The following is an 18756-nucleotide window of genomic DNA, read 5'->3' as shown; positions in this document are numbered from 1 at the left end:
CGCCGTGAGGCGGCTCCTCCCGGCCCGCGGCCCAGGCGGGGCGGCCGCCGGGTTCGCCTGAAACTCGGCCTCTGCCTACGAACGCCGTGGCGATCCACTGGGATAAAGTTATGCTTCGTGGAGAACAGTTCTCAGTAGAATTCAGTCCTCTTTTTCCCGGTCGGTGCCTCGCTGCTGCTCAGTGAGAGGCAGGTCCAGGCTCTGCAGGATTCTTCCAGAGAAATTTGTTGCAGGGGGAGCTGCACCTTCTCTATATTCCAGGAACGTGCCCACTTACAGAGTATGTAGGAGCTATATATGCTCCTGTATGGCATATAGGAGCAATTTTGGATTCAGCATTTAAAAAAAAAAAAGGAGAGCTACTGGAGAGTGTCCAGTGAAGGGCCAGTGAGATGATGAAGGGACTGGAGCATCTCTTCTGTTAGGAGAGGGGAGAGAGCTGGGACTGTCCAGCCTGCAGAAGAGCAGGCCCAGGAAAATCTCATCAGTGTATATAAATACGTAAAGGGAGGGTGTGCAGAGGACAGAGCTAGGCTCTGTCACAGGGCCATTGCTGCCTGTCCTGTCATGGTGCCCAATGCCAGAACCAGAGGCAACGTGGCACAACCCAAAACACAGGATGTTCCTTCTGAACATCAGGAAACGCTTTTTTACTGTGAGTGTGACCAGGAGCTGGCACAGGTTGCCCAAGGAGGTTGTGGAGTCTCCATTCTGGGAGATACTCAAAAGTCATCTGGACATGGTCCAGGGCAACTGGCTCTAGGTGGCTCTGCTGGAGCAGGGGCTTGGACCAGATGACCTCCAGTGATCTCACCTCAGCCATTCTGTGATTTTGTGGAATTTTGTCACTGTCAGGTAGTAATATTGTGTTTGCAAACAGCATTCATTCTAGAGTCTGCAAGGTGCTGAAATTCACCTGTTTGGCTTTGCAGTGTCCCTTCTGAAACCCCCAATTATTTGCCTTTCAATTGACATTGCTAAAGAAATTAGGGCAGGCTTTTTCTCTCCTTAAACCACCTGTAAATGAAGAATAAACATAATTTAACCTGAAATAAAAGCAGGTAATATTATTACGGGAACGTTACCAAGATTAGAATTTCAAATATTATCTGATTGTTTTATATCTATATTAGATCCCATATGTTACCTATAACAAATAAATGTAAATTTCTAAGATGATTGTAGCAATACAAAGAACAAAAAGTGTTTGGTGGTAGCATATTTTTTTCTTAAATGTTCTTTTAATTATGTGAAAATAGAGGTGCAACTCTTAGGTGTGATCTAGGGCCATTTCTAGGATTTGCATGGGCAAACAGAACAGATTCTCACTTTCTTCTGAAGGGACAGAAATCACCAAACATAATCTTGATAGGCAAAGTTCCGAAAGACTTATTAGAAACAAACAACTCAGTGCACAGCATAGAACTGAAAACCAAAACTTTGTGGCTTCAACAGAACTTCGTAACTTCATGAAAATTCAAAGTTTAATTTTTTTTTTAAATGGACTTAAGTGCTGTTGTGGGCAGGTAATACATGCAATACATGCCAGGAGATGTGCTATTAAAAGCTTCAGATACTAACAAATGTCTGCATCTTGCCATGCATGACAAACTGGTGTTCCCCACTCTAACACTGTGTCTTTTTCCTCCTTCCCGTGTTGGGAACTGGTTCTTGGTTTGGCACAGATCCACCTGATGCCTCTGGCTTCCTGGGCAGTGCGAGGCAGGGGATGGCGCAAGGCAGGGGATGGCACAAGGCAGGGAGGCAGCTCTGAGGTAGGTCCTGCTGCCTGCCTAACCATGCTGCACTTGCTGGTATCAGCTCACAATTCAGATTTTCAGGTGGCCTCAAAGGTCAGAGAACAAATGCTGCTCGGCCAGACAGCAGTGATGCACCTTCGCTGTCCAGGGACCAACAGCAAGCTTGCTTCTAGGCTGTGTCTTCAGTGCTCGTTTAGCTACATTTAAAGTGCTTGCTAACCCATCAGCTGCATTACCTTGCAGTCACCCATGCAGCCAAATACCTTGCCTCATGATGCACAAGTGACTTGCCAGGCAGTACCTTATGCAGGCCTATATCATGCAGTAATTAAAAAAATTTACTCCTGGACATGGACTTCAATTGCAGCTGTTAATTGGTTGGCATCACAAAAGCCACAGACAGAAAATGTGCCACTGATGCTGATAATCCCTATATTTAGGCCTTCTAGATAATTTCTTTGATTTATATAATAAATGTTTACTTATTTGAGATTTAGAATATCTATTTACTTATTTGAGGTATAAACCCATTGCATTTATTTTTTATTCTCAAGATCACTAAAGCATTAACTACAGACAACAGAAAGGATGTTTCAGGTCAAAGGAAAGAAGCCTTTTTGTGTGCAGGTGTGCTGCTGAAGTAAGCTAGAAAACCCTATACAAAATATTCCAATCTCATCCCATATCATTTGCCTCTATATTGTTTTATAAACAACTGTGACTAGACCTGAATTTACCTAATCCTGAGGTGCCCTATTGTACTTAATTTGTAGCTATTTGTTGGTACATTCAACCCATTTTCAGTCTTTAGTTGCTGCGTCATTAGAAGAAGTTACTACCTAACCCAAGGCAAATTGCATATTTAAGTGGTTTTCTACTTTTAAGACAATTCTGAGTTTAGAAAAGGTTTCTGAAATTATTTATCTGAATTTTACCTGTTGATTACTCAGAAATAGTAAGGTGCCAGTTATTTAGCAGGAGCTATGAATCTGTTTCATCTGTAGGTGGCAGCAATGGTGCCTTTGGAAAACGAAGTGCAAGTTCTATTATCTTCATTTCCTGTACAAGCCCATCTTTTTAAAAAGTCTGTTGTTTCTCTTCAAATACAGAAGTTAATAGGCATGTAGTGAAAGTCTTGCTGTTATGCTCTAATGTGGTACAAGAAAATATGAGTGTATATCCTGAGGTTCTTATAGCGCTCTCTTCTGTTTTACATTGTTAAGACAAAATTTTGAGGCGAAAAATGTTCTGCAGTAGATAGTGTTAGGCTACCAGTAAAAAAAAAGAAAAAAAAAGCTGAGTTTCAATAAACCTAGAAAGAGATTGCTGGTAATATACAATGTGATGTATCATGGAAGATTATTTTGTAACAACTGTGAGACACAGATTGGTATTTCTGAAAATCCCACCGTGTCACTCTTTGAATTTTTAGCACTCAAGAAATCTTTGAGTACTGGCACTTGGCTTTCTTCCACATTTTAACTGTAAATGTTGAGGATAAATGCCTCTCCACTGTGGCTGTGTAATAGCCTAATAGAACTAAGCACAAGCATGTAATTCTGTAGTAGTTAGACAGAATCAACTGAATAGTAGATAGAAAATGTCTTGACAGACTTATCTGCATAGACATTGGTACATGTAAGTTTTGTTGAGAGGATTTTTAGTTGGTAGATTTTGAAGTTATTTTAATGCAATTATAGATGCTATTTATAAAAGTAAGATTTCTTGGTACTTGTAGAATATTTCTTCCTTTATGCTTTTTATCTGGTACAGAGATAAGTAAAGAGACCTTAAACCAAACAGAAGTGAAGAAGATTTTGCAGAGAGGAAGGCCACGGGCTACAAGATTCCTACATTAAGAGGCAACATTGTGTAGAAAATATAAGAAGTCAGATCAGCAGATTTATGGGAGATGATTAGAGGCAATGTTGAAGGGACTGGGACATCTCTGTAAGAGGAAAGGCTGAGAGAGCTGTGACTGTCCAGCCTGGAGAAGAGAAGGCTCAGGGGTTCTCATCAATGCCTATAAATACCTGAAGGGTAAAAGCAAAGAGAATGGAGTCAGGCTGTTTTCAGTGGTGCCCAGTGCCAGGACCAAAGCCAATGGGCATAAACTGCTCACAGAAGGTTCCTTCTGAACATCAGGAAACACTTCTTCAGTGTGAGGGTGACCAAGTGCTACACGGGTTACTCAGGGCGGTTGTACAGTGTCCCTCCTTGGAGGTATTAACAAACCATCGGGACACAGTCCCGGGCAGCCTGTTGTAGGTGGCACTGCTTGAGCAGGGGGGTTGGACCAGGTGACCTCCATCAGTCCATTCCCACCTCAGCTGTTCTGTGACTTTGTAAGATTCTCCTAAAAACCTGTATGTTAATGCTGCTCAGAACATAAATACTTTTGCGTTCCCTGGGCAGGTGACCAGGAGTTCTGCTGTAGCAGGGTACCAAGAAGCTATGATGATAGAAAACTGCTGGCAGCTTGTACAACTATGCAGGAATAATTCATGAAGAAGCAAGGGGATCTATTACACTGAGATGAAGTCATCAACCACTATATTCTTTCAAGCCATGCATTTTCTCGGGTAACGTCCCTTAATACCAATGGCAAAAACATTCCTTGACTGCAAAGAAAGTATCAAAAGTAAAGACACACAATAAATCTTCAGAAATTTTTTAGGTCAGCATTTCATCCTGGGTATTTCTATGCTTATCCCAGTGAGGACCTTGGTTTCCAATGTCTGAAATAATTCAAAGATAAAATGTTCAGGGTCCTGTTAACACTAATCAAAGCAGGGAGAAAAGGTCCTTCCTACCCCCTTTGGAACCAAATAAAAGGATGTGTACTGAATACCAGAGGAGATCTGTCACAATTTAGAAATGTGCTTGCTTTGATGCCAAGTCTAACCAGAAGACAAATTAATTATCCAGCCTGTAATTTAGCTTGTGAGCTGCTTGACTTACACTCCATGAATCAGATACACAAACCTTGCCCCTCTCTCTGTGCTACAGAGTTTTTGTCGTTTTTAAATTATAACAAAGGTCACAACAATGAATTTGTGATGTGGCTGATTTAAATCTGTAGCTTAGTTTTTATTTGGGCAAATAGCTTGGAAAGCCTATTACAAATTTTAAAAAGCTGTGGTGGAGCTAAAAGAATTTAAAACTATATACCAAATGCAGTATATAATGTATTTATTGCTCTGCTGCTAAATTATGTATATTTTTATAATTCAAGGAGAGCATATCTCAGATGACTAACATCTTTCATACAGAAAGGAATTATATTAATAATTGACTAAGATCAGTAGAGATTTTATAGGGTTTAAAAGAAACCTATGTTGTACTGGAGAGCAGGTGCTTTTCAAATTTGGTCCAGATCCAAAGAGAGGGACAGTCTTGGTAAAAGCTGCTAATTGTAAATAGTCTAGTCCAGTCAGTTTGCCACTGTCCATCTGTCTGCAGCTACTCTTGCAGTCTCATCCATCGAGGTTCCAGTGAAGTGAATGTTGTGAAGAATCAGTGGCCAAGTCCATTCCGATGGATCTTCTGCAAGTGGAACAATCAAGTCAGGAGTAAGCAAGGCAGGATTGGCATAATGAAACTATTTTGTTTTTCTCTGCAAATATTATAGAGGTTTATGTTGGTTCAATTTGCTGCAAAAGAACGCAGTAGCCTAATATGAGTTTAAAAGAAATATCGTCTCCAAAAGCTATATTCTGACAGAATGCTTGTATTCATTTGGCCACTTATGGGACAGAACAGGTGTCATTGTAATTGCTGAGCTGCTTCTCTGACATCCCTGGGATTTTATTGTGGAGCAATATAAAACTACATTTTTAATTAGTGAATTCATGTTGCTCACAGCCATTACAAAGAGCTTGTTGGGCATGCACACAGTAGGCCTGTTATCTTTGAATCATCCCCAAGATGCTTCTGCACAGGCAGAAAGGCCTCTGCTGCATTTATTCAGAAGGCCATTATGGCCCCACTGATGTCCTAAGGTGTTTTCCCAGTGTGTTGTCTCACTGGAATGAACCATGTGCAATTGAACCAGGAATAATGCAGTACTGTTTTGGCTTCAGGCACTGGGTTTTTTAGCTTTGGAAAATTCACTTGATCCGTTGATTCTGTTCTTCAGGTGATGACATGGAAATAATGGTATTTCAAGCACTGCAAGGACTGCTTAGGAGTAGCATGTTTCTGACCTATAAGGGGAAGCAGGAAGTTGCACAAGAAAAAGCAAGCATTGATATTATGTTTGCTATGAAGATAGGATTGTACCTCCTATCCTCCTAGTCTAGAGCTATAAAAGCTATAGACTGCTCTGGCTGAGGGTGTGCATCATCCTGTGCAGCACAGTCATCGAGGCAGAATCACAACACTTGCACCTTGTACCCTGCAGCTATTTTAAACATGAATAAAAATTTCATGTTGAGTGCCAAGAGCTCAGCTGGAGCAGACTTGTGCAAACACCTGTAGTTTCACCAGAGGAAAACAATTTTAATCATTTGTCCTTGGAGATGTGCGGACACTTCATGTATCATTGCACAGAAAAGCTTTTTGTACATTTTTTTAGAATGCATTGTACTACAATTTTCAACTATAGCAAAAAAATGTGGTTCTTTTTTTTTTTAATTTTTATAGAGTAAACTTAATTTATTGAAGGAATTTTATAATCTGTTAAGCTTAATATTAACTATAGACAGGGACTTCTAAAGTTTTTAAAATAGAATTTTTAGAATATATTCTTAAGAATGACAGTTCTTTACAGGTAGCAAATCATTAACTGTGTCACATGGTTTCCATATGAATTTAGTTTCACTTTGTGTTATATCAGTAAGCCCTTTAACTTTCTTTGGATTGCAAGTCTTGTAAAGGTATGGATGGGAAACCTGCAAATATGCAAATCTACAATTTTTGAACTGAAAAAACCTCTATCCATGGCCAGTATTCAGGTAACCCTGCATTTTTTAATATGATTTTAAATGTATAGTGAAAAAGGAAGGATTTTTCTAATCACATTTTATTGTTTCTGCTTTATTACAAAATGATGCTCTTAAATTATTTTAGTTTTTAGAGCAGTTATATTCAAGCTGACTGACAGTCACTTTACTCTTCTTGCTCCTGTCATGTTCGATCTCATATGTTTAATAAGACCGGGGACAATATATTTCTGAGTGATACAAGACCCTCTCTCCTGTGGCACTTAATTGAACCCCTCCTTGTACATGAGACCACGATGCTCTTTGAAGTGCTATCCTGCATAAAATGTAGGGGATATTAAAGGCTGAGATCTTCAACAGTGATTTCATCCGAGAGCAGGTGCACCTGTGAGCAGGCATTGGTGCTTGCACTTGGAACTCACATTGTCAGTACAGATTTGTGAGTCTCTGGTAGCAATTTTTTAGGTAACTGTGAGCAAAATGTAAATCCTGTGTCTTACCAGCCATTCCAAGGCTGTTTCAAGACTAGATTCCTTATTCAAGATAATTATGAGACAGTAAGCAAGCTGCCACGCTTGGTGTGGCTCTTCATTTGTCTTAGCTTACCTGATGGCTTCATATTGCCACCAAGATGTCCAGACAGGTCTGCAGACTGCTGGCATGGCAGCAGTTTGTACAGTAGACTTGTCAGAGGTAGAAATCACCTGGCTCACAGCTACTCTTCTTGCTGTTGTTTCAGAGGAGTCTGGACATAGCCTATAAAACTTTCTTTCTTATATTCCTCTTTGTGAAGTGCTCAGATACAAAAGGATGGGGAGGCTGTAAAGAGAGATGAATCCAGTTACCTTTTTTATTTATTTCAGGTGCAAAATTAGAGGCCAATCCTTGCCACTGGAATGTCTAGTACAGTATTACTCATTAAATGTGAACCTTGATATACTGCCTATTTTGGCCATAAGTTGCCTTCCAAAGAACTTTCTGTTTGAATCTAGTTATTGACTAACTAACCTTTTGCTGTTGTGCTTCCTGCAGCACTCAGATAATGGACCTGACCAGGGTTTTTTTGTTTTCTTCGGTTTGTTTCTATATTTGGTTTTGGTTTTAATCAGTTCTAAAAGCAATGCATAATGTTCTTGTTACAAAAAAGGGTACAGCTTGACAAAGGTGGTATGTCAACTTGCAGAATGATATGATGTTATATAGAGTAAATACAGTTTCCTTTGGAATTTTCATGAATGAACAGTAGCAATAAATTCTTGTTGGTTCCTACACAAGTTTTCAAATATAAAACATTTCAAAGAATCACAGAACAGCTGGGGTTGGATGAGACTTCTGGAGATCATCTAGTCCAACCTCCCTGTTAAAGTAGGTTCACCTGGAGCAGGTTGCACAGAATTGCATCTAGACGGGTTTTGAATATCTCCATAGAAGGACACTCCACAACCTCTCTGAACAGTCTGTTTTAGTGGTTTTTCACCTTGAAGTCTTAGCTTATATTTGAATGGAATTTCCAGTGTTTCAGTTTGTGCTTGTTGATCCTTGTCCTGTTGCTGGGCACCACTGAAAAGAGTCTGGCTCCATCCTCTTGACACCTGGCATTAAGATATTTGTATGCATTAATAAGATCCCCTCTCAGTTGTCTCTTCTCCAGCCTGAACAAGCCCAACTCTCTCAGTTGTTCCTCCTGGAAGAGTTGCTAGAGGCCCCTAATCATCTTCATAACCCTCTGCTGGACCCTCTCCAGTAGTTCCTTGTCATTATTGAACTGGGGAGCTCAGAACTGGACACAGTACTGCAGATGCAGCCTCACCAAGGCAGAGTAGAAGGGTAGAATAACCTGCCTCAACCTGCTGGCCACACTCTTTGTAGTGCACCCCAGGATGCCACTGGCCACCTTGGCCACACAGACACACTGCTGGCTCATGGTTAACTTGTCTATTTGTGTTTGTAAACGCAAAGTTTAGTTTATGTTGGACTTTGTAGTGAAGTCCACTTCCCACAATCTAAATGTGAATTGGATATAAATTGCGTTAGTGATTTGAAAGACATTAGTGGTATTTTATTGTAGGGGATAGGAAAGAACAGTGTAAGGATTCCAACTATCCCAGCTGAAAGATTGCCTGGACCAGGACATGAAACCTAAGTAGGAGATAGAATGAGAGGCTAGAAAAAGCTAAGGCCTAGATCCAAAAAAATAGTGTTTAGACACTCATCACCTTTTCAGGCTGTTATGTTCCCACTTGTCTTTATTAGGAAATTAGGAGCTTAAATTCTCTTTTTTGGGTTTATACCTGGGTCACAGCATAGACGAGCCCAGTCAACACAAGCAAAGAATAGTCATTACCTTTGTTCATGAGTTATTAACCAATTCTCTCATTTCATTCCTCTGTGGCAGTGTGCCTGAATTCACAAAAATCCAAAGGGACCTGCCTACACGTGCCCTTCCCCTGCTCTAAGATCCCTGGCCCAGCTGTTCCCCATGTATTGTCTGCTGCTGTTTGGCACTGGCACCACCCCAAACCCAGTGGGGTTGCCATGTTCTGCATCCCATCCTTTGTGTTTGCTGCCAGCACCTTTTTCCTAAGACAAGTAAATGAGATAAGGGATTTTGTCATTTTAATTTTTAGCTTTGCACAGTTGGACATGAATGAGACCAAGAATGTACTGCCATATAGCTTTTCTGTTTCACCTGGCAAATACCAAAGATCTACAGAGGAAAAACATGTAAGGACTACCCAAAGAAGTCAAAAGAATCCTTGCAGTGTTGGGCAGCGTAAATGTAGTTCAAACTGCAAATTAATTCTATTTGTAGTGGACTATGTAGTTAAATCATTTGCATGTAGCTACTTCTCACACAGCTTGGGAGACAATTCTCAAAGAGGTGTAGACTGGTGCAGGTCAGGTCATTACAAGCCTCTTTAACAGAAGAGCTGCAATCCTATTCAGCACTTTCTTGCTGCATGTGGAAAACAGAGCAGGAATGATAAAACCACTAGATGTATGCACACAAATGCAGTAACGCAGTTGGAAATTGCAGAATGATGTGTACTCTGATGCAGTTGTGTGCACTCAAGACAGAAGTTTTCTCAATGTTTTGTGCTGTGTACAGTAAAGGAGAAGAGCTCAGAAGTTAAGAAACTCCTGGAAAGGTATCAATCTTTTCCCCATAAACTACTTTTAAAAACTTGCTTGTTTCTCAGTGTTTTGCAACCGTTAGGAATTACCTCAACAGCTGCCTGAGTGGAGAATCACTGGTTGGGAGAGTGACCTCAGCAGGTTCAGAAATGCACGTCTCTTGGCTTGATTGTTCACTGATATCTCATTACATTCTGTATTTTGTGCTTGCCTATTTAAATGGTTGTGAGAATTTAAAGAATTTGCTGTATGATACTTTAAATGAGGGAGATATTGCTACTGCTAATCTTCTTTTTTCTTCTTGTTTTTAGGAACCACTAATGAAGAATGACTCCACCAATTAAAAAGACAATTTACATTTATCTTTTCCAGAATAGATATGTATCAAGGAAGTTAATTTAATATTTAGATCAAGAACATAGAAAAATGCAAGTCCCTTTGCCATAATAAAAATGCATAACCCAACTTTTCTTTGTATAGAGCCCTATGAGCAGGAGGTATCATCAGTAAAAAGACTCTATTGTAGTAAAGCATTTAGATTCCTTTACATGAAGTGAGGAGAGAATGATAAGTGGCAGTCTAACACATGATGAAATTTACTAAGCAGAATTTTTTTGCTTTAGTTGGCGGAATTATAATTTATGTAGTTGATATTGGAGTGGACTTTTGGGTAGCTAGTAAATATTTCTGTCAAGGACAATATTCTTGGAGTATATTGATACTGTGTTTTAGAGGTATTTCATCATTAGTAACTCAGATATTTAGTTATGAATGGTTTAAAAACGACTGGGAAGGTACTGATACTGGGAAGTTGAAATGGATTTTTCTAGTTCATCTCTTTCACTGTGGAATTTTTATAAGGTACGTAAACCTCTAAATTTATCTTAAAATGAGAAATCATGTTCCTTTAAGACAGTTATTAAGAAATGCTTAATATGACTTCAGGGACAAGACCAGTTCTGGCCTTAACAATTACTATGAAAGGAAGGAGATTTTTGTCTGCTTTTGCCAGGGTAAATTTTATCGGGTTTTGATGTACCTTCAGATCTTCTTTTATTTACTTGTAAGTAATAATTTTTATCATTCACAACCCAATTCTGTTTGATTAATCAGCCTTTTGATATGGCATATGTAATAAAACTGCTTGCTTTATAGTGTAGTACTGTTGTAGCTGATAAATATAAGTTTTCAAAGTGATGTTATGCACACTAAACAGCTGAAGTAAGAGGTAATTTTTCAACCTGAGAATCTAACCATATGTAGAAAAACAACCAAAATTCAATAGAGAAATGAATAGCTGCATATAAGAACACTTGCAGCAGTACTTCTGCAGGGACTGAGTTAATTGTGATAGGAATCTTTGCTTAGCTCTAAGGTAATTACCTTAACTCTAAGGTAATCCACAAAACTCTTGGACTTACCTGAACTCATACCCTTTCCTGAATGAATACCTCTTACCATGAATTTCTGTATCTTTTGAATCTTCTTTCCCAGAATTAGCCCCATCTTCTCTGAGTGGCTTATTACGTAGCAAACATTATTTTGCCCTTTGCACTGACAGTGTTTTCTACTTGATCTCCTGTTCTTTGTTGCACAAATGATATTTTCTCCTATGCTGCCACTTACACCTGGAAAACTTCCAAGATGATATGTATAAACTGCAAAGTTCTTTCAGCCACTCCTCACAATTCAGCAGGTTGAAAATGCATACTGTAAAGTATAAACTGATAACAGCAAGCTGGCATTTGTGCTTGTACCTCTGTGACCAGCTACTTCCTGTTGTATGTGTTTTCTTTGGAATATCAAGGTACAACTCTCTCATGTCCTACCTCTTAGTCATCTGATTTATGCAGTTAATTTAGACAATGAGTCTCTCAGGTCTAAGGATACAGTCAATGGATAAAAATAGATTCTGTCACGAGTCAGGTCATACTTGTCAAGATGAACTTCTCCAGAAGGTCATTTGGGACAGGAACCTGAACTACAGATGAAAATGGGAGCCTCCCCAGTAAATATGTCTTGGCCAGTGAATTTAGGATGCTTGAATTGGGAAGATTACCAAAGTATCTTTCTTCATTTTTTCCCTTCTTTCTTCGCTTCTTCCATTTCTCATATGCCTTTTACATTACTTGCTGCATCTTTGAACCAGGGAACTTAGACTCATAGAACAGTTTGATTTGGTAGGGATCTCACTCCAACCCCCCTGCCATGGGCAGGGACACCTTCCACTAGATCAACCTGGCCTTGAACTCTTCAAGGGATGGGGCATCCACAACTTCTCTGGGCAACCTGTGCCAGTGCCTCACCACCCTCAGAGGAAAGAGTTTCATTCCTAATATCTCATGCTAACCTACTATCTTTGAGTTTGAAGCCATTCTCCCTTGTTCTATCACTACATACCCTTGTACAGAGTCCCTCTCCAGCTTTCTTCTAGGCTCCCTTTAGGTACTGGTGACTTACAAGCTGGTACCCTTTAGCTACAGTAACTTTGTCATGTTTGTACAGTGCACAGCACAGTGGGAATCAGTTTGGTTATCTTATCACACTGCCAATGCTAAGTAATAAATATGAAAATCATATATGTGTACACACTTATGTATATACATATATATATTAAAAAAGAAAAATGAAATAAAAATATTACATATCTAATAAGGCTTTAGTTTCTTTTAGTGAAAAGAATGTATACCTGCAATTGTATTTTATATGAAATATTATTCTCTGCAAGGAGACCTAATTAAGTTGGTAAAGTGTATATTAACTATGCTGACTACCATGATTTTCAGCCTGACTAACTTAAGTGGTTCACACAGATGTTGGTAAAATTGAGAACAGTCTGTGACATAACAGATAACAAAACAATAACACAGTCAGGGAATATGGGAAAGCAGGACATTTCCCTAGGGCACCATATGAATTCTGGAGCCATCTGATGTGTAGCAGTTTGCAGCATCAGTCAAGGACACACCTGTTGGAGACCAAATTTTAGCAATTCCTAACCTTTGCTTTCAGAATAGAAGGCCATACAGGCAGAAGCTGTTGTGATACAGGCAGGTGCTATTGTGTCTCTTGATGCTTAAAGGTAGCATCAGGATGCCCTGATGTTCTGAAAAGGAGCAGATGGAAGATTTTTTTGCATATTTGTAAAGATTAATTCTAAATCCATGAGGCATGAGAGTAAATGTGAGTGCTTTGCTGAGTCTGAGATTATTTAATTATATGTTTTTAAAAGACAATGTGAAAAATTCAGAGCCAAGATAGATGATGTTCTGTTAATACCTCGTGCTGGGCTGCAGTGTGGGCCCTGCTCTGATTTAGTACCAGCTGGCAGCAGTGAGCACATGTGTGGGAGGTGCATCCAGACAAAGGAACTCCTCTGCATAGTGGCAGAGCTCTGGGAGGAAGTGAGTAGGCTGAGGAGTATCAGGGAGGGGCAGACAGATAGAATCACACCTGGCCTTCCCTGAGACAGGCCCAACAGTCACAGGACATGATACGGACAATTCCCTATCCTCTCTCCACCTGGCTGAGCACAGTGACTTAAGGCTACGGGGCAATGGCAACAAGTTCCTTCCCAGGTGTGTCTCCTCTGTGACTACCTTCACAGGTGTCCTGCCACAACAGGTGTGAGGCTCTGCAAGTGGAACTGAGTAATAGCAAGTATGATGGTTCATCTAGCTTGGAGGTGTCACTGAGGTTACGTTACCCTACACCCTGTGTCAAACTCATTGCTCTCCACAACTGAAAGCAGGCTGTAGTGAGGTGTGGGTGAATCTCTTCTCTCAAGTAACAGATGATAGGATGAGAGGAAAGGAAACAGCCTCAACTTGCCCCTGGAAGGCTTAGATTGGATATTAGGAAAAATTTCTTCATTGCAAGGTCTGACAAGCATTGAAGCAGGCTGCCCAGGGAAGTGGTGATGTCACCAACCATGGAGGTATTTAAAAGACATGTAGATGTGGCACTTAGGGACATGGTTTGGTGGTGGACTTGGTAGTGTTAGAGCAATGGTTGGACTCGATGGCCTTAAAGTCTTTTCTAATCTAAACTATTCTATGATTCTTGTGTTTGATCACATTTTCTTAATATATATTTACTGCCCTAAGTCCTGACTTAGTTGCATCAGTTTCGTGGATTTAATCCCAGTATTTTGATACTTAGAAGGTGAAGTTTAGTATGCAACAGAGAGTATTTTTCCTTTGATTAAGGATTTATATAATTTATATGACATTGAATACTGTGACAGCGTGACCAGAATTTAGACAGGACAGTCACTATTGCCAGGCTGCTCACACCCTGCCTGTATGAACTTCTAAATGGCACCCAAATCTTCAACAGTGTAGTGTGATGAGATGGGATGTGTAGTGTAATGCTGGGAATGTGTTGCAAAGTTCTCATTGGAAATCTGAGGGGAAGCATGTGATATGGAAACATTGGCAAGGCAGCTTGCCTGTCACATGTGAAGGCTGTGAAGCTGTGAAGCAACAAAACCAAATAGCTGTCACCTCTGTGAATTCCCAGTCAGAGACAAAGCCTTCCTAATTTTACAGGAGATAAGGAGTAAATTTCATCCCTTACGAAATGATGATGAAAATGTAGGAGCATCTCAAGAGCAGAGAGACGGTGGAGCTGTGTTTCCATGAGCTTTTATAACAAGTAGGAGCCCTATCATCTGTGTTCTCCACAAAGCAACACTGCAAAGGCAGAAACCTTTTTTTCCCCCGTCAAAGCAAATATGATATTTAGAAACACTGATAATTCTTTACCATTCACATATGATGATTCCAGTTATAACGAAATTATGGGTTTTTTACTCTGTTGGCTTCCAAGTAGCTAATATACCTTGAATTAATGCAAAACATATTCTCTGTAATGAATTTAGAGGAAGAAAAAGTAAATTATTAACCTGCATTTGTCTGTATTACTGACATACCCATTTCACCTTCAGTTTAAGATGGACATCTACTTAAAATACATAACTAATCCAATACTTTCAGTTAATGTCTTTTTATTACAGTTGAAGTACCTTTTTGGAAAGACTTTTTACGGTTTATGAATATTGAAGAACAGAGCTTCTACAGCAATAGATATATTATAGGAAAATAGATTATAGGAATATAACTATGATAGGGTCAGAGCAGGCACAGGGTTTAGGTGAGCCATGGGCATGATAAAGGAGAAAATTTGAACCTGACTTACTCTTTAGTATGGACTGAACTTTGCCTTAGGCTGGGAATGCAGTTGTCCAACAGTAGGCCTAAAAGTTGGCTATGAGCCCTTCCTAAAATGTCCTTCTATTGCATGCCAAATGGGCAGATGACAATGGGAGTGTAAGCTCAAGATACTTTTAAATGATGAAAAATTTCTCACAGTGAACTACAGTGACAAAAGCACATGGAGCTCAGAGAACATCACTGTGCTTAATATATAGTTAAAGAGCAATAGAAATATTTTGACTTTTCTAGAAAAAAACAATGTATTATATACAGTCAGGAGTATACTTCATGGTATACTATAGCATACCATCTTATAACAATATAAACCTAGTATACCATGCTCAGAAGGAGTGCACTTTGAAAAACTGACAAGTGATTTCAGGTGTGTATCCAGCTAAAATATTCCTTTTACAACATGCCCTGCATATCACCTGCCTTCTCAGCTGTGAGCTCCACAGCTTGAAATTTTTGCAGCTGGTTTCCACTTCTTGCTGCTTGGACAAACACAGGCTCTGGTGAGTGAGTCCACGGACAACTAGCAAATCAGTCTACCCAATTGTTTTTTCTTGAAAACATTGCAAACTTTCCAGATGTTTACATCTCAGATGAGAACCAGATGTTTTGGAATACTAATTGTTTTATAAACGGAAAAAGCTATAGATGCCTTGCCAAACAGTTCAGTTCTTTACTTATGAGTGATTATTCAGAGAATACTAAGAAAAACATACAAAACCATAAAAGTAGAAAAGAGTTTCCTTTGGGAGTAAATAATGGATCTAGAGCCAGCTCATGGAATCAGGAATCAGCCTGAATGGCAGGGATGTGGTCTATGAATCTCTGCAAGGAGAAGAGCAAAGGCTCTTCCTCTAAGGCTCTTTAATAGTAGCATAGCTGCTCCACACCTACTCCTACCAATGCTTCCATGTTACAATTCTCATTTGTATGGTCAACATGCTTTAACATATCAGGGAATAAGTTCTGAGTCCTCTAGCATGCTCTTAACCAAGCACCTGCCAATCCCAGCTGTCTTGGTTGTAGCTGGGAAGAACCCCTGATGCTGTCTCCCCTGTGGTCAAAGGATTTGGTCTTTAAAGATGCTGAAGGTGTTAATCTTATAACCCCCGAAGGAGTCAGGAATTCTTCCTAGCTCCCTTTGTAAGCAGAAGGAGACTGTGATCCACTGCTATATTCCTGAGTATTTAGAAAGTAACACTGTAGTGATTTTTTTTAAAAAAGTTTGTTATATGTTTGCAATTCATCAGGGATTATACTTGAGCTTATGGCTCTAAACTATACTTACATAGATGTGGATGTTCAGAGCTGAATATTCACTAGTACTCTTAGAAAGATACAAAAAAAGTGAATGAGGATCCCAAAGAGGGACTGAGGAGAGATGCTAAGGGAATTTTCAGAAATGCAGTACTTTTAAAGAAATAAGAACATAACAAAACAAAGCTTGTAATCTTTATTCAGACAAGTCTGATTCTGTTAGTTTTTATATTGCACAGTATTGCTGGGCTTAAATGATTTTCTGATATCTCTGATACCAGACAGATATCAGAAAAAATTTTAGCTTAGTAGAAGATGCTAGATTACATTCAAAGATAAATATCAGTGGAAAATGAAATGGGAAAAGTTGTTGTTAGACTATATAATTTTATTGGGTTGCTCTTCTAAAAACTGCTGTCTAATCAGTTTTCTTTTTTTATTAGGTATTGGTTTGCTTTGAAATATGGCTGCCAAGCTGCATTTAAACTAAAAAGCAGTGGAGATGCTTCAGAAACAGACCCTTCCAACTTCATTAAAAAACAAGCTATTGATGCAGTGACTGATATTAACATGCTCAGGGTGTTCAAGGCTTTTCTTGAGACCACGCCACAACTTTTTGTCCAGATTTACATCCTCATGCAACATGGCAAAACTAATTGCTATCAATGTGAGTCTGTCTTTTTCCTTAATTTGCAAGTTGAGTATCTTACTTAAAAATATAATTCATGTGATTGGATAACATTTTAAACATACCTTGGAAAACACACATTCCACAGTATAATTACCTTCATTTAATTAGATTTTCTGTCTATTGGATGGTCCAGTCTGCTAAATCAATGAGAAGGAAGATTTCACTATAAAAAGTCACTTAGGCAATACCTTTAAGAACCATAGGCTGGGCAGGATAACACAGGCATACCAAACAGGTATCAGATGCCTAGATTTAGGTAACTAAAGTGAGCCTTAAAATTGGGGCGACTTGTTATGGAGCACAGAGTAAATATAAAATTGTGGTAAAGTGTTAAGAAGCATAAACTTGTCCAAAACTTCATTCAGATATTATAATGTAAAATAAGTATCTTCTTCTCTGGTTTAACATTTTTCCTTGTGTTTTGTTTAGATGCTGCCATTTTTATGTCTTTTTGTGGTATCTCCCTTTCAATGGTTGATTATCAGATGTCATTACAAAAATCTCTGCCTGACAAAGGTGAATTTTGTGTGCCTTCCAAGTTCATGTATCTCTTCTATAAACTGCTTACCATCACTTCTTGGGTACTCAGTATTTCACTTATCACTCTACTGAGTGTTAGAATTTCTGTAATTCTGCTGATATTTCTTTGGATCTGTGGCTTCACTTGGACTTTGAAACAACGTACAACATTTTGCAAATCTAAGAAGATGGAATATCTGTACAGAACTGTAGTTGGAATAATTCTAATTTTTACATTTTTTAACATAAAGGAGAGAAGAACGAAAGTTTGCATTTCTATTTATTATGCTACTCACACTGTAGTAACTCTAGGTATTTTGTTTGTATATATGTTCTGGAAACCTTCCATTATCAAGGAAATGCATTTTACAATTGTGATCATCTTAACTATTTTACATCTGGTGTTAGGTATTATTTTTCTTGTTGTTTATTATAAGCATTTTCATCCGACTACTTATTGCAGACCACAGGCATGTTTAGATGAAGTTGATGGAATGACAGGACAAAAAGATAGAGTGAAAACCAGCAGATTTCAAAATTTTTTAATGCCATGAATGGTGTAGATCTTTTTTTGTGAAGACTTCAAAGCAAATACTGGACAATCTGTTTCTCTGTCTTGTTTCGTATGTATCATCACATAAGGGACCAGAGTTATTGACTTTGAATAACTATTTGTTTTCTGTGATGCTGTACAAAAACTGTAACATGAATATTCACCTGCTGGTGAAAGTTACTTTTGAAAAAGAAACAATCTATCTATCCAACACATTCCACTGTTTTAGTTTTTTTCAAAACGCAAATGTAAGATAGGAAAAGCTAAAAGTTAATAAAATGAAACCTAGCATTAAAACCACATTCTATTAATTTATGTTGATTCTGTTAAAAATAAGGCAGTGGGCAGTGATCAGTTATCTGCTTTTCCCCATTAGTGTAAGAGCTGCAGTTCGTTTTTAGATGCACATGGTAACAAACTGTACTTCCTTCTCCCTAAACATCCCCTAAAGAAGAATAGCTTTGATTTATGGCTTAATCACTGTCTTGCAGCAAGGAAATTTGGGGAGATATTTTCAAGCATTTTATCTTCTAGGTGTTTTAATGACTCCTTTGTTGTTTTTGTTCTGCTAATCTTTCACAGAATCTTCTGTACTTAGGGGTGATGCCAGCTTGTTGGGGTTATAATAGCAGCCTGAGTGATTTATGGATGGCAACAGGAGTTTTGCATA

The 18756-nt window shown here is 38.9% G+C and overlaps 1 protein-coding gene across 7 annotated transcripts; it reads left to right on the top strand.

Annotated features, from left to right (window-relative positions):
• The first annotated feature begins 5191 nt into the window (after window positions 1-5191).
• Window positions 5192-18370, top strand: XKR9 (XK related 9). Of its 7 annotated transcripts, none has more exons than XM_018079483.3 (5): window positions 5203-5332; window positions 5899-6715; window positions 10150-10266; window positions 16767-16990; window positions 17444-18370. In XM_018079483.3, coding segments are annotated over exons 3-5 (870 nt in total). In that variant the 5' UTR covers window positions 5203-5332; window positions 5899-6715; window positions 10150-10264; the 3' UTR covers window positions 18088-18370. The 7 variants fall into 7 exon arrangements, with proteins under 7 accessions (XP_017934964.3, XP_017934972.3, XP_017934943.3 ...); XM_018079454.3 differs by having other exon boundaries at window positions 10150-10699; XM_008932211.4 differs by lacking the exon at window positions 5899-6715 and having other exon boundaries at window positions 5204-5332; window positions 10150-10699.
• The last annotated feature ends 386 nt before the right edge of the window (window positions 18371-18756 follow it).

The sequence above is a fragment of the Manacus vitellinus genome, unplaced genomic scaffold, assembly GCF_001715985.3.
Source record: "Manacus vitellinus isolate BGI_N305 unplaced genomic scaffold, ASM171598v3 scaffold_1_pilon, whole genome shotgun sequence".
Taxonomy (NCBI): Eukaryota; Metazoa; Chordata; class Aves; order Passeriformes; family Pipridae; genus Manacus; species Manacus vitellinus.
The sequence above is the reverse complement of the archived record's forward strand: the minus strand, read 5'-3'. Positions and strand labels throughout refer to the sequence as shown.